Source organism: Pogoniulus pusillus, chromosome 24 (assembly GCF_015220805.1).
Source record: "Pogoniulus pusillus isolate bPogPus1 chromosome 24, bPogPus1.pri, whole genome shotgun sequence".
Taxonomy (NCBI): domain Eukaryota; kingdom Metazoa; phylum Chordata; class Aves; order Piciformes; family Lybiidae; genus Pogoniulus; species Pogoniulus pusillus.
Genome location: NC_087287.1, coordinates 19827871 through 19855318, shown reverse-complemented (window position 1 = coordinate 19855318; position 27448 = coordinate 19827871). Strand labels below are relative to the sequence as shown.

The following is a 27448-nucleotide window of genomic DNA, read 5'->3' as shown; positions in this document are numbered from 1 at the left end:
CTAAGAGGTGACCTCATGCATGTTTACCAAGATGTGCAGGGCAGTGTCAGCAGGACAGAGGCACGCTCTGCTCAGGGATGTCCAACGATGGGACAAGGGACAACAGGTGCAAGATGGAGCAGAGGAACACATGGAAAAACATTTTCACTGTGAAGGTGACAAAACACTGGAGCAGGCTGTCCAGAGAGGTTGTGGAGTCTCCTCTTCTGGGGACATTTGAGACCCACTTGGATGCGTTTCTGTGTGCCCTGCTCTAGGTGATCCTGCCAGGGTAGGACTGGATGAGCCTTTGAGGTCACTTCCAATCCCTAATGATCTGTGATTGGGCACCTGGAGGAGCTGACTGAATTAGCTGCAACTACAGCGAGTACTAGTGCTTAAAAATGACCACTGAGTGCCCTCCTCTCATTCAGTTTCAGCAGGACAGCTCTTCCAATATTCAGTGTTGTGTCTACAATGTGCACATAAAACCCCAAGGAACAGCTTGCAATTAAATGCGATGTCAGTCTCACCTGTGGTATGAGCATCCAAGTCCAAGCAGACCTTCACCTGCTACCTAGCAGGACAGTGAGATTCTGAATCACAGGTAAATCAAAGTCAAATTTTCTCCCACTCACCTTTTTGAAGATGTTCATCCCCAAGTCTGTGGACAGGTCTGGAACTGCTGCTCTGCGCAAGTTGGTCAGTGAAACCTTGGAAAATGCCTCCGTGCTTAGTGACTTTTCTTCCTCATTGCATTTCATGGTAAGATCCTGCAGATCCCAAGGGAACACAACAAGCACAAGGAGAAGAGGAGGCTACTCATCTTGAACAAAAGAGCTGCTTCTAAGAGATTGTCCTGGGGCACCCCAAATTCCTTTCCTCTTCCTCCACTCTGTGGATTTGAATGGGAGAAGAAGGTGTGAAAACTGCTTCCCCGCCACGGGCTTGAAGGGGGGGAGCAGCAAAAGTGCCTTTCTGCATGTGGGCTGGCCTGTGTGGCTGCCCACGCTGGCACTGGGCTGGTGCTTGGCTGGGGTTTTGTGTCCAGGATAAATGGACACTTTGTGCAGAAAAAGGTAAATAGGGCAAGGGTTCCTGCCTTAGGTTTCCTGCCTTGAGAGTTCCCATCCTGAGAGTCCCCTGCCACTGCGAAGGACAAGTTCCTGCCATTCCTGGACCATCTCCACTTTTGGACAGCTCCTACCTTTTGTACAGCTCTTGGTTTTATCCTGTCCCTGCCCTGGGGTCCTCTGAGAGAGAGAGCCAGCAGCATCCATATCACACCCTCTCAGACCTTATCAGTAGCCAACTTCCTGGCTGCCTGACGGACTGGGGGACCCTGGAAGTTTTGGCTCTCCCCTGCTGCTGTGAAGGCAGCAGAGTTCCATGACCATCCCACTTGGGAAGAAGTGCTTGAGACATTTCTGAGTTTGGCAGCTCTGCCACTCGCCTAAGGGCTTCTGCAGTGTGGATCTCTATGACTGGATATTGCCTGCAGCGGCAGGAGGCTGCTCCTGCTGAGGAATCCAGTGAGAGATCACTGCCAAATGCCTCTCTCACCTCTGTGAGTAAGACCTGCTGTTCCCTTAATCTTGTAGGCTGGATGTTAGGATGAAGTTGTTGTCAGAGAGAGTGATTGGCATTGGAATGAGCTGCCCAGGGAGGTGGTGGAGTGGCTGTGCCTGGAGTTGTTAAAACAAACCCTGGCTGGGGCACTTAGTGCCATGGTCTGGTTGGTTGGGCAGGGCTGGGTGCTAGGTTGGGCTGGCTGAGCTTGGAGCTCTCTTCCAACCTGCTTGATTCTATGATTGTGCTCAGCCTGATTGCTAGTGGGGTAAAGCTGTGTTTGTAGCTTAGCCTTTTCCATTTTCTCACTCCCTAGATCTCTAAATTTATCTATAATGCCCTTTTGGAAGAAATTCCCCAACAAACTGAATCTGTTCACAAACTAAACTAATTTTGTACATAGTTTGGGGGCAGAGTTCCAGGAAAAATAAAATAATTCTATCTTTTATAATTGCTGACTCAGCCAAGTTAATTCTCTGCCACAGGAGCACTGCGGGGGAGACCTCCAATGCCTTACCCCAACCACTACTGACACAGTTAAAGAAAAACAAACAAACAAAGAAAACAACTGGGAAATTCTCAGAATTATTGACCTTGTCCAACATTTCTGAAACCACACCTGAAAAAAAGTACAGCTGCCACAGAAAGCTTCAGGCCTTGCTGTCAGTGTGGTGTAGTGGCATGGAAGAGCATAGAATCATAGAATCACCCAGGTTGGAAGGGACCTCCAAAGCTCATCCAGTCTGAAACACTCTGCAGCCAGCAGGGACATCCTCAGCTCGATCAGGTTGCCCACAGTCCCATCCTGCCTCACCTTGAAGATCTCCAGGGATGGGGCCACAACCATCTCTGTGATCAACCTCCTCCAGTGTTCCAGCATCCTCCTGGTGCAGAACTTGTTCCTCACATCCAATCTCAGTCTGCTCTAGTTTGAAGCCACTGCCCTCATCCTGTCCCTGCAGACCTTTGCAAACAGTCTCTCTGTATCCTTCTTGTAACTCCTTCTGGGACTGGTCTCCCTGGAGCCTTCTCTTCTCCAGGGTGAATACCCCCTGCTCTAGCTCCCTGATCATCTTCATGGCCTCCTCTGGACCTGCTCCATCAGGTCCATATCCTTCCTGTGTTGAGGGCTCCAGAGCTAGACCATGGTCTGCTCTACTCTGACTCTCATCCATGGTATGTCTCTGGGCAGCCTGAGGCCTTGGTTCCCACTTCTGAGCCATCACAATGGCTGCTCTTTATGAAGAGGCTAATTTAAGAACCAGGGAAATACATTCTCAGCAACACAGGCCTTGAAATATGTCTTTTGGATCTCAGCTGCAGTAAGCAGCATTGTCCCTCCTCCAGGAGGCCTGATTTGCAAAAACCTTATTGCCTCACTCAGGAATCACAGAGTGTCAGGGGCTGGGAGGGACCTCCAAAGCTCATCCAGTCCAACCCCCCTGCCAGAGAGCAGATCACACAGGAACACACCCAGGCAGGTTTTGAATATCTCCAGAGAGGGAGACTTTACAGCCCCCCTGGGCAGCCTGTGCCAGGGTTCTATCACTCTCACAGGGAAAAAATTATTCCTCCTGTTTCCATGGAACTTCCTATGCCTCAGCTGCCACTATTGCTGCTTGGTCTGTCACAAGCCCAAGTATCAGTATAGCTCAGGGACTGATCCGTTGGAAGGCAGTGAAGGTGAAAAGGATCAGGGGTCCTAATGGATGAGAGGGTGACCATGAGCCAGCAATGTGCTGAGGTGCTGGAAGGTGTTGAGAGAAGGGCAGCAAGGCTGGGGAGGGGCCTGGAGCACAGCCCTGTGAGGAGAGGCTGAGGGAGCTGGGGGTGTGCAGCCTGCAGCAGAGGAGGCTGAGGGCAGAGCTCATTGCTGCCTGCAGCTGCCTGCAGGGAGGCTGTAGCCAGGTGGAGTTGGGCTCTGCTGCCAGGCAGCCAGCACCAGAAGAAGGGGACAGAGTCTGAAGCTGTGCCAGGGCAGGTCTAGGCTGGCTGTTGTTAGGAAGTTGTTGTCAGAGAGAGTGATTGGCATTGGAATGGGCTGCCCAGGGAGGTGGTGGAGTGGCCATGCCTGGAGGTGTTGCAGCCAAGCCTGGCTGGGGCACTTAGTGCCATGGTCTGGTTGGTTGGTTGGGGCTGGGTGCCAGGTTGGGCTGGATGAGCCTGGAGGTGGGAAGACCACCTGGCTGATTCTGTGAAAGAATGTGGCTTTACCAGAAAAATCTACTGGTCCCTGATACAATCATAGAATGGTTTAGGTTGGAAGTGACCTCAAAGATGATCCTGTTCCAACCCTCTGCCATAGGCAGGGACACCTCCCACTAGAACTAGCAGGGTTTGTCTTCAGTGTTTTTTTGCCTGCCCCTTTACAGCTATCCTGCTGAAACATAGTGCTGATATTTTGAGAAGACCTTGACTAACCTTCGAGCAGAAATTATGACATTGTGTTAGGAAACAAGACCCAAAAAATCAAGCTTTAAGCACAGCCCTATGACAGATGAGCCTCTAAAGCCTCAGCACACAACCCCTCGTGTGGACAGCTCTGGGGGTGTCATTATCTGCTCTAGCAGAGAGCCCCAAGTGACGAGACTTGGAAGTTAACAGCAGCAGTTCAGGTCCTGCTGCTGACATGGATGAAGCAGAGCTTAGGTGCACAGATTTCAGTCTTCAGTGTTGTAAAGAAGGGGGGCATGAGCTGGAACTTTTGCTGCATGGAAGACCTCTTCACCTCCTCCATCACAGCTGTTCTGTGTAATAAACTGGCAATGTTTCTAAACAGGATTCCAATTTGATGAAGCAGAGCAAAACACCTAAGGCTGACACAGAGGTTACCAAAAGCAATCAAGCTTAGCCCTGGAGGGAAGAATGCCTTGGACAGAGTGTTCACATTAACAGCTAGAAAGCACCTGGTGGAATTGCCAAATGGATTTAGCAGAAAACTAACAGTGAAGAGCAACTGAGCAAAGAATTTTCTGCAAGAGAAGGAGCCTGGAGAAGCAAGAAATGGCCACGTGTGTGACAGGAGGGAAGTGCTGCCCAGCACATGGAGAACAGCCAGCCCAGCACTAGTGCAAGCAGTGCCAGTGGAGGAGAACCCCACTGCTGCTGCTGCTGCTCTGCTGAGCAGCATTGCCTGCACTCCCTCCTGCACTAGCAGCTGCATTTGCTGCTGCGCAGCCCAGGCTGCCTGCTGTGAGCAAGGCTGAAGGGACAGGGCAGGCATGGAAAGAGTGAGCCACAGCAATGGCAGCAGCTTCCCATGCTCCCTCCAGGAGAGGATATTAAGGAGGATTTTCTGTACATGCACAACGATCCCATAAATTCCCCATGCAGAGGTAGATTAAGACTGAAGAGTAATTCAGAGGTACAGGCTTTTAGAGGGATGAAGCAGGCAGCCTTTTCTAGAAGTGGCACTGCAGGATAACTGAGTTTAAACCATGCTGCTGAGCCCTTCAAACCACAAGTGACCACCAGCCCTTGTAAACATCAGAAGCACAGCTCTAAAATCCCAAGAGTATTCATTTGAACACTGTTTGTGCTTGTCTCCTGCCTCAGGAGCACCCATGTCCAGTGACAGGACAAGGGGCAATGGGGGAAGCCTGCCTGGGGCACTTACTGCCACGGTCTGGTTGATTGGCTAGGGCTGGGTGCTAGGTTGGACTGGATGAGCTTGGAGCTCTCTTCCAACTCTATGATTTTATGAAGATGAGGCATGGGAAGTTCCCATGGAAACACAAGGCAGAGCCCTGGCACAGGCTGCCCAGGGGAAGTTGTGGAGTCTCCCTCTCTGGAGATATTCAAAACCTGCCTGCATGTGTTCCTGTGTGATCTGCTTTCTGGCAGGGGGTTGGACTGGATGAGCTTTCAAGGTCCATTCCAGCCCCTGACATTCTGTGGCTGTGATCTGGGTTGTGCAGGAGAAAAGAGATTCCATTCTTTTCCCTTATAAAATGACAGGTCAAAGCCTGCCAGAGCTCCACCAACCTGAAAGCAAAGACTAAATATATATACATATATATTTAAATACCAATAATTCTGAGAGTTCTGGTTAAAACCAAGACATTTGACAGCAACATTAACTGCAGATAGATCCTTTCCCTTGAAGTGTGTCATAAAATTGGATTGCAGACCCCAGAATCTGCATTGAATTTTTCTTGGGCAGTTTCCATCAGCTCAGTAAATCAGAATTTGCTGTTAAAAGCCTGCATGACAGGAAGAGTGCATCACCTAAAAGTAGCACAAATCAGCAAGGAGATTAACTGAAGCTGCACCAGCATCCCCTGTTTATCCCTGGAACAAGAGTGAGCTGCCTGGAAGCTGTAGCACAAAGCTATTTGTATGTAGTAACAGCAAATGGTAGACTTCACAGAATGGCTCAGGTCATCTACTCCTACCTCCCTGCCATGGACAGGGACATCTCTCAGCTACTTGGGTGACCAAGGCCTCATCCAATCTGGCATAAAAAGCCTCCAGGGAGGGAACATCAAAACCACTCTGGGTAACCTATTCCAGATTCTCATCACCCTCATGCTGAAGAACTTCCTCCTAAGATCCAGTTTCAATCTATTCTACTCAGCTTCAAACCATTCCCTCTAGTCCTGTCTCTAGACACCCCCATGAAAAGAATTCCTCTGCAGCCTTCCTGCAGGATCCCTTCAGCTATCAGCAGGCAGCTCTAAGGTCCCCCTGAAGTCTTCTGTTCTTCAGACTGCTCCCTCAGCCTGTCCTCACAACAGAGCTGCTCCAGCCCTTGGAGCATCTTTGTGGCCTCCTCTGGCCTCACTCCAGCAGCTCTGTGTCTTCCTTCTGCTGGGGACACCAGAGCTGGAGGCAGGACTGGAGGTGGGGTCTCAGCAGAGCAGAGCCAAGGGGCAGAATCCCCTCTCTTGCCCTGCTGCCCACACTCCTCTGGCTGCAGCCCAGCACACAGCTGCCTGCTGGGCTGCAGGAGGGCACTGCATGTTGAGTTTCCCATCTATCAACACCCCCAAGTCTTTTTCTTCAGGGCTGCTCTCAACCCACTCTGCACCCAGCCTTGGGCTTGGCATGACCCACGTGTAGGACCTTGCACTGTGACTTGTTGACCCTGATGCAGCTGGCAGTGGCTCACTTCTCAAGCCTGTCAAGACCCTTCTGGATGGCATCCCTGCCCTCAAGTGAGTCCCTTGCACCACACAGCTTGGTGTCATCAGCAGACTGGCTGAGGGTGCACTCAATTCCACTGTCCATGTCACTAACAAAGATGCTAAAGAGCACTGTCCCCAGGACAGACCCTGAGGAGCTCCACATGTCACTGGGCTCTGCCTGGACATCGAGCCACTGATCACCTCCCTGAGCCACTTCCTTGTCCACCAGGTGGTCATCATCCATCAAGTCCAAGTCTCTCCATTTTAGAGCCAAGGATGTCATATAGAACAGTGAAGAAGACATCAGGGAGGGCTTCTGCTCGCTGCCAGTGTTTGCAAAGCCTGCCCCAATACTTGCAGGCAGGTGTTTGGCTGGGGCCTGCAGTGCTGTCCCAAGTGCCATTCCTTTTCTCTCTTTTGAGGGGTCGCAGCAAAGAAGCTCAGGGAGTCTCCAGCATAACACAAGGGCATCTGATTTCTTCTGACAGCTACATCAGGATCTTCTCTCACTAAGAACTAATGTGAGCACAGCTCACCCCAGAGTAATTATTCCAAACCAACCCTCAGGCTCTCAGCAGTCACCAGCTCTGGCACCCTGCATCAGATTCTGCCTCCAGATCCCCCACTGTTCTAAATTGCTGTGGATATCTGAGCTCTGGGCAGTCTGAACAACCCCAGAGCTGTGCTGCCATCACTTCCCAGCAGCAACACAGCAGTTGCTACATCCTTACTGATGGCAACCACTCACCTGAGTTTTGTGGGTGTTCACCAGCGACGGTGCAGCTGCCACCATGGAGCTGCTGCGAGGCCGTGGCAAAGGAGTGATCTCTGGCTCGGGAGGCTTCTCGGGCTTCTCCTGCAGCATGTGCCTCAGCCTCTGCAGGTAGTACATCAGCGACCACTGCGTGCCCTCCTCAGACCAGTGCGGCTGCAGCAGGCAGCGCAACACTGCCACGTCGAAGTAGGTGGCGTAGCGAGACTTCTGGCACGGAGGGATGACCAGGGACACCCTGTGCCAAAGAGAAGCAGTGGCAGTGTTAGGCACCAGGCTCCTTGGCCCTTCTTAAGTACTCAGCTCTTTTGATAAAGAGCCACTCAACGATGACATTTCAGCTTTCTATGTTTTTCTGAGGGCTCTCTTGATAGCACAAAAGTTCTTTTCCATGGCTGGAAACTGGTCCTGTCCTAGAATACAGCATCACAGGGGCACAGAATCATTGAGGCTGGAACAGATCTCTGAGACCTTCACCTCCAGCCTAGGACCCAACACCCCCACAGCAACCACACCATGGCACTGAGTGTCACATCCAGGCTTGCCTTAAACACCTCCAGGGACAGTGACTCCACCAGCTCCCTGGGCAGCCCATTCCACTCTCTAATTCCCCTTTCCAGCAGAAGTGCTTCCCAACATCCAACCTAACCCTCCTCTGGCTCAGCTTCAGGCCATGCCCTCTTCTCTTGGCACAAGTTGTCTGGGAGCAGAGCCTGAGCCCCACCTGACAATAACTTCCCTTCAGGTAGCTGCAGAGAGTGCTAAGGTCCCCCCTGAGCCTCCTCTTCTCCAGGCTGACCACCCCCAGCTCCCTCAGCCTCTCCTCAGCAGCCTTCCCCTCCAGTCCCTTCCCCAGTCTCATTGCTCTCTGGACCTACCCCAAAAGACCCAAGAGCTCTATTACAAGGCCCAAGGTGTGGCCACTCATCAAGAGCTGTAATCCAATCTCACTCTTCTGCCACAGGCAGAAGCCACAAGGATGTGCACTTGTGCCTGCTTGAGCTTGCAGGGACATCTGACACTCACTGCTTGGCACTAAGGCCCCAGCTGAGGAAAACATTACTGAGGACACACAAGTGGATATTTAGCTTTCAGCTCCCCAGAGGACTGGAGTAGATGCTCTGTTTTGTGTTCTCTTGGCTAGGATTGCTTTCTTAAACTGTGCTCTGGAGATAAGCCTCCAGCACTTGCACTAACTGCAGAACTTGTCCAGCTGGAAGCAGACAACTCCTGAGCATCTGCTGTTCAGACATTGAACAGCAAGAGCCCAGTGCAGCTGCAGTGCTGGCTGCAGAGCTGACAGGCAGCCAAGAGTCTCCGGTCTCATTTCTTGCGAGGTGAGAGAACTGCTAATGAGTTGGGAGCCATAAAGCCCTGCAGAGGGAAGGCTGCAGGAAACAGAAACAACAGCAGCTGCAGCTGCAGCCCCCAGAACAGTTCTGCTTTCATACTGGTAGAGAGCAGCTGAAGCTGAGGCAGCAGTGCCCAGGTGGGCAGCAGAGCCAATGGCATCCTGGGCTGGCTCAGGAGCAGTGTGGGCAGCAGGACAAGGGAGGTTCTTGTGCCCCTGTGCTCAGCACTGCTCAGGCCACACCTGGAGTGCTGTGTCCAGTTCTGGGCTCCTGAATTGCAGAGAGCTGCTGAGGTGCTGGAAGGTGTTGAGAGAAGGGCAGCAAGGCTGGGGAGGGGCCTGGAGCACAGCCCTGTGAGGAGAGGCTGAGGGAACTGGGGGTGTGCAGCCTGCAGCAGAGGAGGCTCAGGGCAGAGCTCATTGCTGCCTGCAGCTGCCTGCAGGGAGGCTGTAGCCAGGTGGGGTTGGGCTCTGCTGCCAGGCAGCCAGCAACAGAAGAAGGGGACAGAGCCTGAAGCTGTGCAATCAGGGCAGGTCTAGGCTGGCTGTGAGGAGGAAGTTGTTGTCAGAGAGAGTGATTGGCATTGGAATGGGCTGCCCAGGGAGGTGGTGGAGTGGCCGTGGCTGGAGGTGTTGCAGCCAAGCCTGGCTGGGGCACTTAGTGCCATGGTCTGGTTGGTTGGGCAGGGCTGGGTGCTAGGTTGGGCTGGCTGAGCTTGGAGCTCTCTTCCAGCCTGCCTGATTCTATGATTCTATAATTGGGATATTTGAATGAGAGAAATTAGCTCACTGGTTGTAAAAAGAAAATAATGATGAAGTCTGTATCAATCATTGGTCTGCTGAGAGGGATCAAAAGCCCAAATGGCAACAATTTGTCCCACTCTGCTCTGTGGTGCTGGATTTATTTGCTTCCTCCTCACTCTGCTCTAATCTCTGTTCCACTAGCCCTGGCTAACAGGAAGCAACCTGAGCTTTGCTGCTTGTTTTGCTTGTCTGGGAAAGCAGAGGGAGAAAGAGAGGGCAGCTTTGAGCCCTTCTGGGCAGTTTCTTTGTCCAGGAGGGAGTTGGATTTCTGTGCTGTTTCTAAATTGTAAATCCCTGTAAATATATCATGACTGTAAAGTTTGCTCTGCTGTAAATAGAGCCACAGCTTACTTCTACCCATCTGGGCTGGGCTGGTAAATTCCAGTAGTGTGGGATGGGGGGAAGGTCCTAACCCACCACAGGAGACCAGGAATATAGATGTGGGAGCAGTTTACCTTTGTACACATCAGGACTTCCTTGTGAAGGAGTATGCAGAGCAGCTAAATTAGCCCTTTAAGCCAGTTAAACAGATTCTTACACAAGTCAAGGTTATGAAGGACACTTTGCCAAGGTGCACTGGAGAAAAGGATCACTTTTAGCCTCCATGACAACTTTCAGGTGGTGTAATTCCCTGATCATAGAATCACAGAATGGTCTGGCCTGGAAAAGACCTCTAAAGCTCATCCAGTCCAACCCCCTCTGCATTCAGCAGGGAAAGCCTCAACTAGAGCAGGTTGCTCACAGCCCTGTCCAGCCTCAATTTTGCTGTCTCCAGGCATGATACTCCATAAACGTCCCTGGGCAACTTGTTGCAGTGTTCCAGCACCTTCCTGGCGCAGAACTTGTTCCTCACATCCAATCTCAATCTGCTCTGCTCTAGTCTGAAGCCACTGCCCTCGTCCTGTCCCTGCAGGCCTTTGCAAACAGTCTCTCTGCAGCCTTCTTGCAGCCCCCTTCAGGCACTGGAAGCTCACTATTAGGTCTTGCTCGATTCCCTGGGCATTCCACCACCCTCATGGTAAACAACCTATGGGGTTTAGTATGGAATTTCCTACTTCTTGTGGAAGTTAGCAGCTGCAAAAAGCAAAAGGTCAGCAGCAAACCTCAGAAATGAGGCTGCAGAGACTTCAAATTTCAAAGGCATCAGACCTGCTTTCAGAGCTAACCTTATTGCATCACCATGCCCCAAGACTTTACTGCTTTTTTATGCCTCTACTCTGCCAGCAGAGTACAACTGGCGTGATCTACCCTCTGTACAGTCACTAGGGGTTAGGAGACAATCTGTTAGAAAAGAAGCAATGGGGGAGTGTCAGAGGGATGAGAATCCCATCTCAAAAGACAGTGTGAAATGCTGAGAGCGGGGCAGGAACTCTGGACTTGCTCTTTCTTTTTACTTCTTTTGCCTGCCAAAGCCCAGGATTTGAGTGCTTGCACTCCATGTGCTAGAAGCACATCTGTGCACTGAGAACCTGGGTGGTTCTTGGAACCTACCAACAGTGACCAGCACTGCCATCAACTGCCTGCTCAGGCGTTTGGGAACCATCACAACCACCTCAGCTGCTCCTTCTTCTGCACAGCTGATTGTAAGGAACAGTTTGTGATACCCTTGCAGTTTGAACAGGTCTGTGAGGAGACTTAGTTACCTCAGTACCTGTGCTCAGCACTGCTCAGGCCACAGCTTGAGTGCTGTATCCAGTTGTGGGCTTCTCAATCCAAGAGAGCTGTTGAGGTGCTGGAAGGTGTTGAGAGAAGGGCAGCAAGGAGGGGGAGGGGCCTGGAGCAGAGCCCTGTGAGGAGAGGCTGAGGGAGCTGGGGGTGTGCAGCCTGCAGCAGAGGAGGCTGAGGGCAGAGCTCATTGCTGCCTGCAGCTGCCTGCAGGGAGGCTGTAGCCAGGTGGGGTTGGGCTCTGCTGCCAGGCAGCCAGCACCAGAAGAAGGGGACAGAGTCTGAAGCTGTGCCAGGGCAGGTCTGGGCTGGCTGTGAGGAGGAAGTTGTTGTCAGAGAGAGTGATTGGCACTGGAATGGGCTGCCCAGGGAGGTGGTGGAGTGGCTGTGCCTGGAGGTGTTGCAGCCAAGCCTGGCTGGGGCACTTAGTGCCATGGTGTGGTTGGTTGGGCAGGGCTGGGTGCTAGGTTGGGCTGGCTGAGCTTGGAGCTCTCTTCCAACTTGGCTGATTCTGTGATTCTATGAATCTATGAAGAAGTACCATTACAAATCTGTGTCACAATGTGACCATCCCTGGAGGTGTTTAAGAGGAGGCTGAATGAAGCACTTAGTGCCATGGGTTAGTAAATTAGAAGGTATTAGGTGATAGGTTGGACTCAGTGATTCTAGAGGTCTTTTACAACCTGGTTAATTCTGTGATTCTGAATTATTGACCCTTCCAAACAACAGGCAGGCAGCTTTGGCAGGACGCCTTCATCTCCAGCTAGGTTCCACCACACCCAGAATACAGGTGCCCAAGGCTATATTCCAGCTAAGCATTATGGAACCAATGGAATCTCCCAGTGCTTAAAGTCATAGAACCAACCAGGTTGGAAGAGACCTCCAAGATCATCTGGTCCAACCTATCCATCCAGTCCAACCTATCCAACCAAAATCATCCTGTCCAGCCCTATACCAGCAACCAGGCCATGGCACTAAGTGCCCCAGCCAGGCTTGGCTGCAACACCTCCAGCCACAGCCACTCCACCACCTCCCTGGGCAGCCCATTCCAATGCCAATCACTCTCTCTGACAACAACTTCCTCCTCACAGCCAGCCTAGACCTGCCCTGCCACAACTTCAGACTCTGTCCCCCTCTTCTGTCCCTGGCTGCCTGGCAGCAGAGCCCAACCCCACCTGGCTACAGCCTCCCTGCAGGCAGCTGCAGGCAGCAATGAGCTCTGCCCTCAGCCTCCTCTGCTGCAGGCTGCACACCCCCAGCTCCCTCAGCCTCTCCTCACAGGGCTCTGCTCCAGGCCCCTTCCCAGCCTTGCTGCCCTTCTCTCAGCACCTTCCAGCACCTCAACAGCTCTCTTGAATTGTCTATGCTTAAAGTCTTCTGGTGGCTCACTGCCCAGTGCCACAAAGCTGCCCTGTGCATCCAAGGAGAAAGAAGTGTGGAGCCAACACTGGCACCCCTTGGAATCACATGAGGCCTGCTCCACAGGACATGCTTGGTGAAAGGGACCAGGTGGCAGGGCTGGGAGCAATGTGTGTGCATCCAGAACTCCAACCTGCAGCAGCTGGTCTGCTGCCAGCCCCACAGGCCGGTGCTGGAGGCAGTTGGTGACTTCAGCCAGCCCGTCTGTGGGAGCAGCTGGCACTCTGTGTGCTCTGTAGATGCTGAGCTTCTCTCCTCCAGCACTGCACTCAAGGTAAAAACGTTGCAGCTTTAAGGACTTTGTAATGAGCTGTTATTAAAAGCTGCAAAACTGTATTAGGAAGGAAAAAAACAATGATCCCAGGATGTCAGGGGTTGGGAAGGACCTCTGGAGAGCTTCCAGCCCAACCCTCCTGCCACAGCAGGACCACAGAATCTAGTGCAGGTCACACAGGAACACTTCCAGACAGGGCTGCAAAGGCTCCAGAGGAGACTCCACAACCTCTCTGTGCAGCCTGTGCCAGGGCTCTGGCACCCTCACAGGCAAGAAGCTGTTGCTCATGTTGGGGTGGGATTTGCTGTGCTGCAGTTTATGCCTATTGCCCCTTGTCCTGTCAGAGGGCACAACTGAGAAGTGTCTGTCCCCTCCCTCTTGACACTCAGATATTTATAGACATTGATTAGATCCCCTCTAAGTCTTCTCTTCACCAGACCAAACAGCCCCAGGTCCCTCAGCCTCTCCTCATCAGGCAGTGCTTCAGCCCCTTAATCATCTTTGTGTCTCTCCCTTGGGCTCTCTCCTGTAGATCTCTGCCCCTCCGTTGCCCCTGTCCTATGGAAACACATCCCAGAGCTTTCCCAGCAAAGCTAATGTGAAGGCTGCTTGTGGTGCAGCCCAGACTGGCTCACATAGAAGCAGCCTGTAAACCCCATAAGCATAACTGGGATAGTCCAAGCACCCCAGCAAGGCAAAAGGCTGGCACCTGAGCTGCACTTGCAAAGGAAGATGCACTGCTCCTGGTCACTCTGCAGGGCCAGGATCGGAGTCTGAGCCTGTGCAATCTCTCGGGCTCTGCAGTGCACAGCAGAGGCAAACCTGAGGCACAACACCCGAGGCAAGGCTTGCTCTCCTCAGAGCACGTTTGTCACCAAAGCCCTTCCTGCAACGCCTGCTTCACAGGCAGCATGGCCAAGGCAGCAGCTAGATGCGGGGCTGGGGCTTGTTTTGCCTCAGCGTTAAACTGTCACGGGAGAACTGCAGGCAGTGCAGAGGGGCTAAGCAGCCAGGAGCAAGCCATGACTGAGAAATGAAGCTCTGCACTCCACTGAGAAGGAGATGCAGTGTTTCTAGAAGCAGCTCTTGGCTGCCTGTGCCTGCAGGAAGGGTAGAAAGCAGCCTCCCTTCACCTCCCCCCAAGGACAAAGGAGTACTGCGGCTGTTGGGAAGTCGAGTAAACAACATTCGTCCCCCACTTGTCTGTTGCTCGGCAACCAAAGCTCCCCGTACAGTTTTAACTGATCAATGAGTCCTGTCTGAGGCTCCATCTCCATAGCAACCACCAGAGCCAGCCTGACAAATTGATCACCTGATTCTGTCTTCTGAAAAGGCTGCTTATTTGGTGCCAGCTGTGCTCTCTGAGCAGCAGTGTGCACACAGAAAGGCACTTCTGTCCCCAACTTCACTTCTGCCCTCTCACGTTAACACAAATCAAACAAAGACTCAGAGCTGACATCAGGCTTGAGACAAAACCTCAGGGGTAGCCTCCTGACGGGATCAGAGCCTTAGAGAATAGCTTTTGCCATTTCCACCAGGGAAAGAATGCCTTTCTGAGACAGCAGAGCTGTTGCTCCTAGGTTGCATCCTGAAGCCCACTCATCCCACACTTCTTCTGTCACTGTAAGGAAGGCATTTCTTAAGCCACTGCAGTGTTTTGCACATGACATTTCTCAAGAGAGATGAGCAACAGGACCAATATTTTCAAGAGGGGTTTAAACCACAGAGCCCTAAAAACACAGCTAAGCTGTCCCCTCTCTCCAGCTTCTTCATTTGCTTTTTGGCAGAGCCAAGTGCCAGGTTGGAACGGGGCTCTGTGCCACCTGGCCTAGTGGAAAGTGTCTCTGCCCAGGCAGGTGGGTTGGAACTGGACAATCTTTCAAGTCCCTTCCAACTCAAACCATTCTGTGGTTACAAGTGTTCAGCACTAGCAAAAGTTTGGATCTTGGGTACATGCACAAATCTGGATTAAAAGAGGTTAATTTATCTGTGGCGTGCTGGAAAAACATGGCTGAGCTCTGCAGGGCTAACTGGGAGGCTGTGCTTGTGTTTGCCTGCTCCTTTGTGCCAGCAAACCAAAGCAAAATAGCCAGCAGGATGCAGAAGAGGCATCGTGAGAGGCACAGGGAGAGAGATGCAAAATTTTTGTGCTGAAGGGAAAGAAAATTTGATCAGAAGGAAGCCAGAAAAGACATCAGCTGCCTAGGGCTAAATCTAGCTAAGCAGGGCTGAACCTGGGGGTTATTTGTTAGTGTCTTTAATGATAAGAAACCAAGGTGTCAGAAAAGACCAAGGGAACTGTCCCAACAGGGCAGCCAGAGGGCTCCCCAGTGAAAGTGTCACTGAGGAGCGAGTGTCGCACTGCTCAGCACCCGGAAGGGAGACTTCTGGAGACCAACATCCATCAGTCTCAGTGTGTACAGACAAGAGCAGGTCCAAGGACTTCTGTGACATCCATCACTGAGTCACAGCAGCCTAAGCTTTTGCTGAAGGAGCTTGTACCTGGGATGTGCAGTACCTCTCTCCTGAGAGGACTGTGAGGACACGCTTCCATCCAAGGAATTCCCACGGTGACAGGCTGAAACAGGTGCCTTTGGAGGTACAGAGTCTGGCTGGGTTGTCTCACAGACCACCTGGAGCCCCTTTGGGTAGTTTGACAAAAGGAAATAGGTTTATAACTGTATTTAATCTCTCCCATGTTAGTTTTGTTACTGCAATTTGTACTTAGACTTGATACTACTTAAACCACAGTACCGTAGTAATACCAAGCAGAACCTGATCAAAGCTGGGCTCTCAGTACTGGGCATTGTGCAGGCAGAGAGTAAGAGAGGGCTCTTGCCCAAGAAAATATGCAAGATCAGGATTCTGCCCTTTAAGACAAGGATAAGGCCAGGGTGATCCTGACAACTATAGCCAGCACCCTCTGGTTCCACTGCAGCCAAGGAGCCCTGTGATCCCTAGGGCTGGGAGAATTTCAGGTGGGAGCTCTAAGTGCTGTTTCAATATTCACAGATTCACAGGTTGCATTGGGTTGGAATGGACCCTAAAAGCTCACCTTGTCCAACCCCCCTGCAGGCAGTAGGGACATCTCCAACTAAGCTGCCTAGGGCCACATCCAGTCTGATCCTGAATGTCTCCAGGGACAGGACCTCAAACACATACCTGAGCAACCTGTTTCAGTATTTTGCCACTCTTATAGTAAAGAACTTCTTCCTGATCTCCAACCTAGGTCTACCCTGCTCCAGTTTCAAACCATTGCCCCTCACCCTATCACTCCACCCCCTTCTAAACAATTCCTCCCCAGCCTGCCTGTAGGTCCCTGTCAGAATTTACTCCCTTCCTAAGCTCCTTATTCAAGCTTGTCTAAACCTTAGCACAGAACTTACCTCATTATGCCTGCTCTCCAGATTTGGGGATTCACAAGTCATGCTCTGGTTGTTGGTAGGAGAACTTCTTTTAGCTGAGGGGGAAAAAAAAAGTCAAAGGAGGACATTTCAGGAGTGGTCTCTATTATTACAAGGTACCCCTCCAAAGAGAAAGCAGAAACCAAGCCCACAGCAGCATCTCCCTGCTGCAGACTCTCTAGGCAGCAGTGGCAGCCACACAAAGACAAAAGGACTGATGGAATTTTTGCAGTTCCCTTCTGTTGTGTGAAACATTGCTCACTGAAAACCTCAACTCTTGAAAATCAAAGTACACATTTGCCCTAAGTCCATTTGGCACTGAGCTGTGTGCCTTTTGCCTTTCATTTTGAAGCCTCCTCTTACATTCACATATATTCAACTCCCTTTCTAGGCTACATCTCTCAGGATGTATTTGTCCTGGCAGGCTAATAGGCCTATCAGATGTCCTGACTTACCCCACCCTTCTGCTGGTTGGGGAAGCAAGGGTGGAAGGAAAACAAAGGCTTGGACCATTATGGCCCCTCCCAAAGTGATAAACAGAGACCCACAGGTGCCTATGAACTTGTGAGTGTCTGGCCCAAATAAGGGTGAGCAAGCCCTAGGTCACCTCACATGGTCAGTTTGGCAAATGCCATCTGATTGGTGAACCTCTGTGGCCAAAGAGCCTTTGCACTTGGGCAAGTCACAGAAATGGAGCTAAGCTGCAAGCAGTTGTGCTGCTTCTGCCTGCCTGCCTCTGCCTCCCTGCTTCTGCCTCCCTGCCTCTGCCTCCCTGCCTCTGTCTTGCTGCCTCTGCCTTGCTGCTCTTGGCCAATGTGTTCTGCTCTGCTTCGTGCTTCAGACCAGCTTGGCCCTGATGTTTTGGGCTTGAACTACCTGGAAGCTGAAGTGCCTCAAGTTTCCCAGGAGAATCAGAAGAGAGCTCCAAGCTCAGCCAGCCCAACCTAGCACCCAGACTTGTCCAACCAAACAGACCATAGCACTAAGTGCCCCAGCCAGGCTTTGCTTCAACACCTCCAGGAACAGACTCCACCACCTCCCTGGGCAGCTCATTCCAATGGTGAAGAAGGCATTTCAGTGCCTCACGCCATGGCAAGCAGTGCCACTGCCACGGTGCTCTCTGCACAGCTGCAAGAGATGCTGCCTGCACCTCTGCAAACCTCTGTGCAGGAGGAACCAGGACCAGGTCACAGATCCTCTGCCTCTTTCCCAGCACCCTGGCAAGGTCTGGAAGCCTCTCAAGGGCTGAGCAGTTCCAACACTGCCACAAAGGAGCCAGGGACTAGCTTGAAAGTTCTACTCCACAGCAGTGAGGGGCACAGACTTGTCCCAGGGCTCCAGGCTGCCTGTTTGTAAGTGAGGCAAAGCCTTTTTGTGGCTGAACTTTCCCAATGTTCTGATTCTCCTAAATGAATGAATTGCCCAGAAGCAGCCTTGGGAAGAGTTTCCCCACTGAATTGGAACCCAAATGTAACTCATGTGTAGAGAGCTGTGGGCAGGGCTCTCCAGAAATAGCATTAACTACATCTTTGATAACTGCTGCCTCATTAATTGCCACAACTAAATCAGTATTGTGGTTTCCAACCTGACAAATGCCTTCATCACAGGAAGCACACAAATGTCATGCAGAAAGTTTGCTCAGTGCTGCTGTGGAAGAACAGGAGCGTCACAAAGAGCAGGGTGACAACTCTTCAACGCCTGCCACACTGCAGGCTGCTCAGATGTGACTTTGGTATCAGACTGACTCCCAACAAAACAGTGCAGAGTTTCTCCAACAGACTGTTAAAGATTTGTTACTTGGGGGAAAATGAAGTAAATGTAAATCTTTTGTTCCAATTTCATAGAGTCATGGAATGACAGAATGGCCAGGGCTGGAAGGGACCTCAAGGATCAGCCAGTTCCAGTTCCCCTGCCATGGGCAGGGTCACCTCACACTACATCAGCTTGACCACAGCCACATCCAGCCTGGCCTTAAAAACTTCCAGGGATGAGGCTTCCACCACCTCCTGAGCAAGCAAGACAACAGTGCTAAGAAAGCAGAGTCCTCCTTGGCTGCTACAAAGAGCCTCATGCCAATGTGTATTTCTCCTCTGCTGAAACTGCTTTCAGAACATTTTCCTTTCAGACTTTAGTCCTGAAGTTATTCTTTAGGGATTTTCTGGCCATAATCCAGATCTGCAGGAAAAACCCACCTGTCAGAGAAGATTTAGGACTAATTCCTTCTGTTAGTTTTGGGGCTGAAATCTTATTTCTTTAATTCCAGAAGTCAGAGCAGAGGGAGGAAGATGTCAAGATGATGTAGAATCATTTGAAAGAGTTGAACCTGTTCAATTTTGGGCTGTCCCGGAGGCTTACAAAGCCTTCAGAACAAAATACAACATCCAGGATGGCTGCTGAGAAAAGTCTGATTTAGCAAACTACTTTTACACCACTGTGAAAATTCCAGTTCCATGTGTTTGAGAACAAGCAAGTGATGGTGCAGTGCTCTACCTGGCACACTTCAGCTCACTATCTAGCAGCAATCATGCAGAACTCTTGTCTCAAATCAGAGGGGCAAATGAGAGTGCTTAAGCATTCAACTCCAGTCTCATTATGGCTCAAGTACACAGAAGGAGCAACTCCTTGTGGATGCAAAAGTGAATTCACTGTGTAAGCCTTCCTAGGAGCCTCTTGAAACTACTTTGCTGAGTATCATAACCAGGTGAAATTCAAACTCAAAAGAGGAGGGGAACCAAGGCTGCCAAATGTGTACTCTTCACTGTTTCCTTTGTCCAGCACCCTCCTGGGGAAGCCTTCCCCCCCTGTGCCCTGCCCTTGCCCTTTGTAGCAACTAGGGAAGATACTGGAGACACAGAGATCTGAGGCTGACAAGAAATAGCAACTCTGCTGAAGAGTTTCTCATTCTCTGCTGAGAGAGCTGGCAGCTGAGCTGGCCAAGCCACTCTCCATCATTTACCAACAGTCCTGGCTCACTGGAGAGGTCCCTGAAGCCTGGAAGCTGCCAATGTGTTACCCATCCACAAGAAGGGTCGTAAGGAGGAGCCAGAAAGCTACAGAGCTGTCAGCCTGACCTCAGTGCCAGGCAAGGTCATGGAACAGGTCATCTTGAGTACAATCACACAGCACCTACAGGATGGCCAAGGGACCAGGCCCAGCCAGCATGGGTTTAGGAAGGGCAGGTCCTGTCTGACCAACCTGATCTCCTTTTATGATCACGTTATCTGCCTGGTGAATGTGGGGCAGGCTTTGGATGGAGTCTACCTGGACTGCAGCAAAGCCTTTGACACTGTCTGCCACAAGCAGCTCCTGGCACAGCTGCAGCTCATGGCTGGGACAGATTCACTCTTTGCTGGGTCAAGAACTGGCTGGAGGGCTGGGCCCAGAGAGTGGTGGTGAATGGTGCCACATCCAGTTGGCAGCTGGCACTGGTGCTGTGCCCCAAGGATCAGTGCATGGCCCAGTCCTGTTCAACATCTTTGATGATCTGGATGAGGGGATTGAGTCCAGCATCAGTGAGTTTACAGATGACACCAAGCTAGGAGCAGCTGTGGAGCTGTTGGAGGGCAGGAGAGCTCTGCAGAGGGACCTGGCCAGGCTGCATGGGTGGGCAGAGGCCAATGGGATGAGATTGAAGAAGGCCAAGTGCAGGGTTCTGCACTTTGGCCACAACAACCCCAAGCAGCACTACAGGCTGGGGCCAGAGTGGCTGAGAGCAGCCAGGAAGAAAGAGACCTGGGGGTGCTGGGAGAGAGGAGCTGAAGAGGAGGCAGCAGTGCCCAGGTGGGCAGCAGAGCCAATGGCATCCTGGGCTGGCTCAGGAGCAGTGTGGCCAGCAGGATGAGGGAGGTTCTTGTGCCCCTGTGCTCAACACTGCTCAGGCCACACCTGGAGTGCTGTGTCCAGTTCTGGGCTCCTGAATTGCAGAGAGCTGCTGAGGTGCTGGAAGGTGTTGAGAGAAGGGCAGCAAGGCTGTGGAAAGGCCTGGAGCACAGCCCTGTGAGGAGAGGCTGAGGGAGCTGGGGGTGTGCAGCCTGCAGCAGAGGAGGCTCAGGGCAGAGCTCATTGCTGTCTGCAGCTACCTGCAGGGAGGCTGTAGCCAGGTGGGGTTGGGCTCTGCTGCCAGGCAGACAGAAACAGAACAAGGGGACACAGTCTCAAGTTGTGCAATCAGGGCAGTTCTAGGCTGGCTGTGAGGAGGAAGTTCCTGGCAGAGAGAGTGATTGGCATTGGAATGGGCTGCCCAGGGAGGTGGTGGAGTGGCCGTGCCTGGAGGTGTTGCAGCCAAGCCTGGCTGGGGCACTTAGTGCCATGGTCTGGTTGGTTGGGCAGGGCTGGGTGCTAGGTTGGACTGGCTGAGCTTGGAGCTCTCTTCCAACCTGCTTGATTCTATGATTTCCTAGCTGTAATTTATTGCTCATCTCCTACTTCATTATTATGCAAACGTCAGTGGGTCCTGAAGAGAATCAACCTACAAATACCTTTCAAAGGCTAAATGATCCCTGCAGGACTCACACACTCCTGGCTACAGAACGTGAGGCAGCATGGGGCAAAGGAGAGCCAGGGTTCCTAGCTGGCAGGAGCTATGGTAGCAGCACAAAGTCACACACCTGTAACAATGTTCCTGATGGGCTTTACAAGGGCAGTGAAGGCAGAGACCTCAGGCTGCCTGTGTTCCCACATGGGCTGCCAAATCACAAGGCCACTAGCCAAGCGGAACGTCAGGTCAGACTCCTAGAAAGAGAAGGAGAGGTTGGATCACAGCAGCTCACACAAAATAACATCCTTTACAGTCCCAAGGGATTGTCATTTCTCTGGGGCACAAACCTGACACAAAGTGAGTGATGCCAGCTGCAGTTCTGTGGTCAGCTGTGGGCCACTAATGCACAGCATCACAGAACTCAAGGATCATCCAGTTCCAATGCCTCTGCCATGGGCAGGGACACCTCACACTAGGTCAGGTTGCTGTGATGGTTTGGGTGTTCCCCACACACACACTTAAGATATCACCCAGACTAGACTCAGCAGGGCTGGAAATTAGAACTGAGCTTTGCATTCACAGCTCAGCACAAGACCCAAGCAGGTATTTACAACCTATGCAGCTATAGACAGCAATAGATAAGTTAAAGGTGATACAGAAACACAGCAGCCCTGCCAGAAACCAGAGTGCCCAGGAGGGGCTCCCAACCACCCTGCCACCTTCTCCCCACCCCTCTGCCTTAGCCCAGACTTTGCCTTATGTTCAAGGTGAGGTTGGAGAATTGGCCAGGGGGGTTAGGAAGCAGAAGGATTAGTGACACAGACAGCAGGTTAGGGAGAGAAGGGAGGCAGCCAGAGCCAGAGAGCAGCTCTGTTATCTACGTTTGTGTTCTTGCCTTTATACATTTCAGCAAGCCTATGAGTGAAGTAGTTATCAGCATTGTTTCCTTTTCACAACCTAGAATCTAGTTCTTCTCACCAACTGTGGGCACAGTCGCCCACAGCCACATCCAGCCTGGCCTTAAACACCTCCAGGGATGAGGCTTCCACCACCTCCCTGGGCAGCCTGTGCCAGTGTCTCACCACCCTCATGGGGAACAACTTCTTCCTAACATCCAATCTCAATCTGCCCTCCTCTAGCTTGGATCCATTTGCCCTGCTCCTATCACTACCCAACACCCTAAAACTCCCTCAGCAGCTTTCTTTTAGCCCTCTTCAGATCCTGGAAGGCCACAATAAGGTCTCCTCAGAGCCTTTTCCTCTCCAGAGTGAACAGGCCCAGCTCTCTCAGCCTGCCCCATAGCAGAGGTGCTGCTTGGCCACTCATGGGCCACTGATGCTCCTCAGCAGGCACTGATACATTTTGACTATGGCTACTAAAAATAACAGGAAGATCTCAATGCAGAAAATTACCAGAGACTTCCACATGCAATTTCCATCCCAGTTAACAAACCCTACTGTTTCTAGGGCATTCAGCTGTGAAAGAGAAGCCCATTCTTGTGTCAGAAAGCATCCTCCTCTGCCCATATAGAACCACTTCATACTCCCTATTCCACATCAGCCTTAGAATTTACACAGACTTGAACTTCTTACCCTAAAAGTACAGGAACATTGAATGCTAAAACTTGGAAACTGAGGGAGCTTGAAATGCAGCATGGCTGTGAATTGGCATTGCACACCAGAGAAAGCCTCAAGGATGATCAGAGGGCAGGAGCACCTCTGCTGTGAGGACAGGTTGGGAGAGTTCAGTCTGGAGAACAGAAGGCTCCAAGGAGACCTTCTTGTGGCCTTCCAGGATCTGAAGAGGGCTGCAAGAGAGCTGCTGAGGGACTTGTTAGGGTGTCAGGTAGTGGTAGGACTGGCAGGAATGGATCTAAGCTAGAGGAGGGCAGATTGAGATTGGATGTTAGGCAGAAGCTGTTCCCCATGAGAGTGCTGAGACACTGGCACAGGCTGCCCAGGGAGGTGGTGGAAGCCTCAGCCCTGGAGGTGTTTAAGGCCAGGCTGGATGTGGCTGTGGGCAGCCTGATCTGATGTGAGGTGTCCCTTCAAATGGAGGGGAGTTGGAACTGGCTGATCCTTGAGGTCCCTTCCAGCCCTGACATTTCTGTGACTGTAACAGTACCTGAGCTACATTTATACAGAGATTCCTGTGCTGCTTACACTTGTGCCATCATTGCTGAAGTCATGTAGATCAGCACACAAGTACATCTCAGCAGGACCAAGGCTCAGGTATGCACTTATTCGACCTAAGGCCCAATCTCCATTAGGAGACACTGACAGTGCCATAGTGCCCTGTCCCCATTAGGGCAAACAAACATGGTAATAGCTTTGGCAACACACCTGCAGCTGCACCACTGTCTCCTGCTGACATGGCTCCACATGCCACAGTGCCTCGAGTCAGTGATGCAGACAGCAAAAGGAATGGTAGAAGTTGACTGACTGCAGCTCTTCAGCCATTCTATTACCTACTCTTCACTGGGGACATCTCCTCATGCTGAGCCTTGTTATGAGCTAAGCTGGGGTTTGGCTCCTGATTCCCCTGCAGCGCAGGTCGCCAGGCAGTTGGCAGGGGCAGGAGTAACACAGTAGCATTTTTACTTTGCCCTGCGACCTCTTTCTGCTGTGCCAACGCTTTTCACATGCAGGTGTTGAATTACAGCATTACAGACATCCCCCTCACCGCCCAAAACCTCCTCTAAAACACACTGCTAGATACACAGTCACAGATCCCAGGATGTCAGGGGCTGGAAGGGACCTCTGGAGATATTCCAGCCAAACCTCCTGCTGCAGCAGGAGCAGAGAATCCAGCACAGGTGACACAGGAACACATCCAGACAGGGCTGCAAAGGCTCCACAGAAGGACCCTCCACAACCTCTCTGGGCAGCCTGTGCCAGGGCTCTGGCACCCTCACAGCCAAGAAGTTGTTGCTGCTGTTGAGCTGGAACTTGCTGTGCTGCAGTGTCCATCCCTTGCCCCTTGTCCTATGGCAGGGCACAAGTGAGCAGAGGCTGTCCCTGTCCCTTCCTTCCTGCCCCCCAGCCCTCAGCTCTTGATAGACATTGCTCAGATCCCCTCTCAGCCTTCTCCTCTGCAGACTGCCCAGCCCCAGGGCTCTCAGCCTCTCTTCCTTAGGCAGTGCTACAGTCCCTGCAGCATCCTTGTGGCCCCCCCTTGGACTCTTTACAGTAGATCTCTGTCTCTCCTGAACTGGGGAGCCCAGAACTGGATGCAGTATTCCAGGTGGGGCCTCTGCAGGGTAGAGCAGAGGAGGAGGAGAACCTCCCTGGATCTGCTGGACACACTCTTCCCAATGCCCCCCAGGACCCCATTGGCCTCCTTGGCCCCAAGGGCACATTGCTGTGCCATGCAGAACTTGCTGCCCACCAGCACTGCCAGGGCCTGCTCCATGGGGCTGCTCTCCAGCAGCTCACCACCAGACCTGTACTTTCAGAAGTTAGCAAATGCAGCATTTAGGTCTGCCTGTGCAAACATTACTTTGGTTCCCTGATACTTTGGTTATCTGGTACCCTTCCCCTGAGACCTCTACCTCTGTGAAGCACAGAGGGGACAAAGCTGACCTAGTGAGTCTGTTCCATGCCTCTTTTCCTCGCCTGTTTTGAGGTTTGCTACAGCATCTCAGAGCTGTCAGAGACTTCCCAGGTAGGGCAGAGGCATCATTATTAATCCCATCTTGTAAATGGGGAACTACATCCCAAAACATTAAAACCCACAAGTCTGAAAGCTCATTTCTAATAGGCAGGGTCTACCTCCAGCTTTATTTCATGGATTCAAAGAGCAGCCCACACTTGTGTGTGTAGCACTAGGCAGAATTCAGCCCTTCCTCCTGCCTTGTCCCAGTAGCTCTCAGAGAAAATGTGGAAGTATTAAACAAGTAGGAAGAAGCTGAGCTAAAAAAAACGGAGGAATGCAGTACTCAGTAATAAAAGTAGGGAAAGGATCTGGCTCTCCTGCTTTCACCTGCCTTAACTGAAGATCACCCTGCACTTTCTTATCTCCATGTGGCAGCATGCAGGGCAGGACTAGAACAGATAGCAGCCTCCACCACTTCATGGCTTTACAGACTCTCCAGAGCCTTAGCTGGAAACATAAAGGCTAAATGGCAGTGATCCAGACAGGCTGAAGAGCAGAGGCAGGAGTCAGAGCATGCAGAAAAAGTCTCTTCAGCACAGCCCTCTGCAAAGCCATAAAACCAAGAGGAAGACCCTGGCAGACAGAAGCCTGCAGCCTGCTTCCAGCTTGGAACAAAAGAATGCTCAACTGCCACTGCCACGCTCACACCGCTGCCACCCGCTCCTGCTAATTAGCAGCAAGATGATTAGGAATGGCAACAACAAATCCCAGTGCCAGCCCCACGGTGGCACCCCTGGGAAACTTGCAGGGCCCTTCTGAGCAATGGTAGAGAATCACTGGAGCAAGCCAAAGCTCACAGACATCTCTGCAGGCCCCAGGGTCCCAATGGCTTCCCAAAGGCCACAGATCTCTGCCGTTCCCAAGGGCTGAAGATGTCTCTCTTAGGGCTGGAGATGTCTCTCTTTGTATTGGTTTGCCTTTGTGTCTACCTGATGCTGTGGTGGTTGCTCATATCACTGGAAGTATGTTTGCCTCCTGCCAGCTTGTTAAAACGTTTCCAGGGCTCACCCAGGGTGTGCTGTGGGCTGAATTAAGAAACAGTCACAGACACAGAACCATTCCTTCCCTGCTCAGAGCTCTCTCCACACAACTACCCCACTGATGTTCTACTTACTTTAATCCTGTGGACAAGAGGAGCAAAGAGGAAGACAAAAAGCTCCACTGTGGCCATGGAGTTTTGGAAGAACTTCCTCCTGTTATTCTCCTCTTCGTCACTGATGGTGCTGGGCCGGGGATGTCCTGGAGAGCCTTGGTTTTCAGCCTGGTGGATAAAGGCACTGCTGCTCCCTCCCCAGCTGGATCCTCTGTCACCTCCAAACTGGTCATTGCTGCAGTCCTGAGGGGCTTCCAGCAGCATCCAGTGAAGAGTGTGAAGAAGCTTTGTTTCAGCAACTCCAAGCTTATCCTGATGTCCTGGAAGGTAAAAAACAACCAAGCATCTCAGTATCTTGCAGGGTTTCTATTAGTTGGACTGCTGAGGCTTTCAGAGCTGCACAGAAAGCTGGGCTTCCACCCTCCTGCCATGTATTTGCCAATGCCAAGCCTGCCACTGGAAGTATCAGCACTGTTCTGCTGTCTTTGACACCTCCTCCCTCACAAGTCTCCATTTACTGCACAGCCTTTGCAGTTCAGTCCCTGAAATGTCAGCTGCAGGACGACTGATTGCATGGCCACAGAGTGCTCATCCAGGCTGTCAGCTCCACGCTCGTGGCTGCTTACTGAGTAAGACAAAATGCAAGTGAGCACTGCGAGGTGCCCAAGATGTGTCCTGGTAAGCTGCCCTACTGCCACCCCACAGGAAGCAAATTCCTGCTGAAATCACTGCTGCAATCAGTAAAAGACCAGAGGAGTAAGTTAGATCTGGCCTTGGCCTTGGCCTTTTTATCTGACTGCCTTCACTGCTGTGTGGTGTGGGAATCCAGTGTAAGAGAGAACAGTAACGAGCAGTGTATAAGCACTCGACCTTCATTCCCACAGCTGCAGGATGCCTCCCACTGGAGAGGAAAAGATAGAGGGATACCTGGCCAGGGGAAAAACAAGACGTGATGTAAGTTGTGCCAGGGGAGGTATAGGCTGGGTATTAGGAGGAAGTTCTTCCCAGCGAGAGTGATTGGCATTGGAATGGGCTGCCCAGGGAGGTGGTGGAGGCACCGTCCCTGGAGGTGTTCAAGAAAAGCCTGGCTGGGGCACTTAGTGCCATGGTCTGGTTGGTTGGGCAGGGCTGGGTGCTAGGTTGGGCTGGCTGAGCTTGGAGCTCTCTTCCAACCTGCCTGATTCTATGATTCTAAGGGGGATGGGAGCCTTTGGGACTTTTGCTTTTGGTCCTCTGTCCTGCATAGGTCTTGCACTGGCCTGGAATAAAGAGCACCTGCTTCAATCCAAAGGGTGTCACTGCATTTGTCAGATTGCTGGCAGCAACAAGTGGGAGATCTTTATGAGGAGAGCCTGAGGGAGCTGGGGCTTTGCAGCTTGGAGAAGAGGAGACTAATGGGTGACCTCATTCATGTTGACAAAGATGTGCAGGTGAGTGCCAGGAGGCTGCAGCCAGGCTCTGCTGGGTGATGCACAGTGACAGGACAAGGGGCAATGGTGGAAGTTGAGGCATAAGAAGTTCCATGTAAACATGAGGAGTAATTTTTCCCTGTGAGGGTGACAGAGGCCTGGAACAGGCTGTTCAAGGGAATTATGGAGTCTCCCTCTCTGGAGATACTCAAAACCATCCTGGATGCATTCTTGTGTGATCTGGTATAGGTGCTCCTCCTCCAGCAGGGGGGTTGGACTGGATGAGCTTTCAAGGTCTATCCTGAGATTCTGTGAATCACATGCACTGGTCTGAACAAAAAAGAAAGGGAAAAAACCCAACAAAACCCAACCAACAGCAAAGAAAAAGCACTGAAGAAGCACTGAAGACATTCAAAGTATCTGCTGCACTTGGCCACTGCAGCATGGCTCAA

The 27448-nt window shown here is 51.7% G+C and overlaps 1 protein-coding gene across 5 annotated transcripts in view; it reads right to left on the bottom strand.

Moving 5' to 3' along the window:
- The window catches only part of UNC80 (unc-80 homolog, NALCN channel complex subunit), a 208791-nt gene that overhangs the window by 157603 nt on the left and 23740 nt on the right, over window positions 1-27448 (bottom strand). For all 5 annotated transcript variants that reach the window (XM_064163905.1, XM_064163908.1, XM_064163906.1 and 2 more), the window contains exons 4-9: window positions 25609-25907; window positions 20971-21094; window positions 16346-16419; window positions 15462-15601; window positions 7423-7684; window positions 618-752 (exon numbers count right to left, since the gene is read on the bottom strand). In XM_064163905.1, coding sequence (XP_064019975.1) covers window positions 618-752; window positions 7423-7684; window positions 15462-15601; window positions 16346-16419; window positions 20971-21094; window positions 25609-25907 — 1034 coding nt within the window. The remainder of the gene's footprint in view (window positions 1-617; window positions 753-7422; window positions 7685-15461; window positions 15602-16345; window positions 16420-20970; window positions 21095-25608; window positions 25908-27448) is intronic.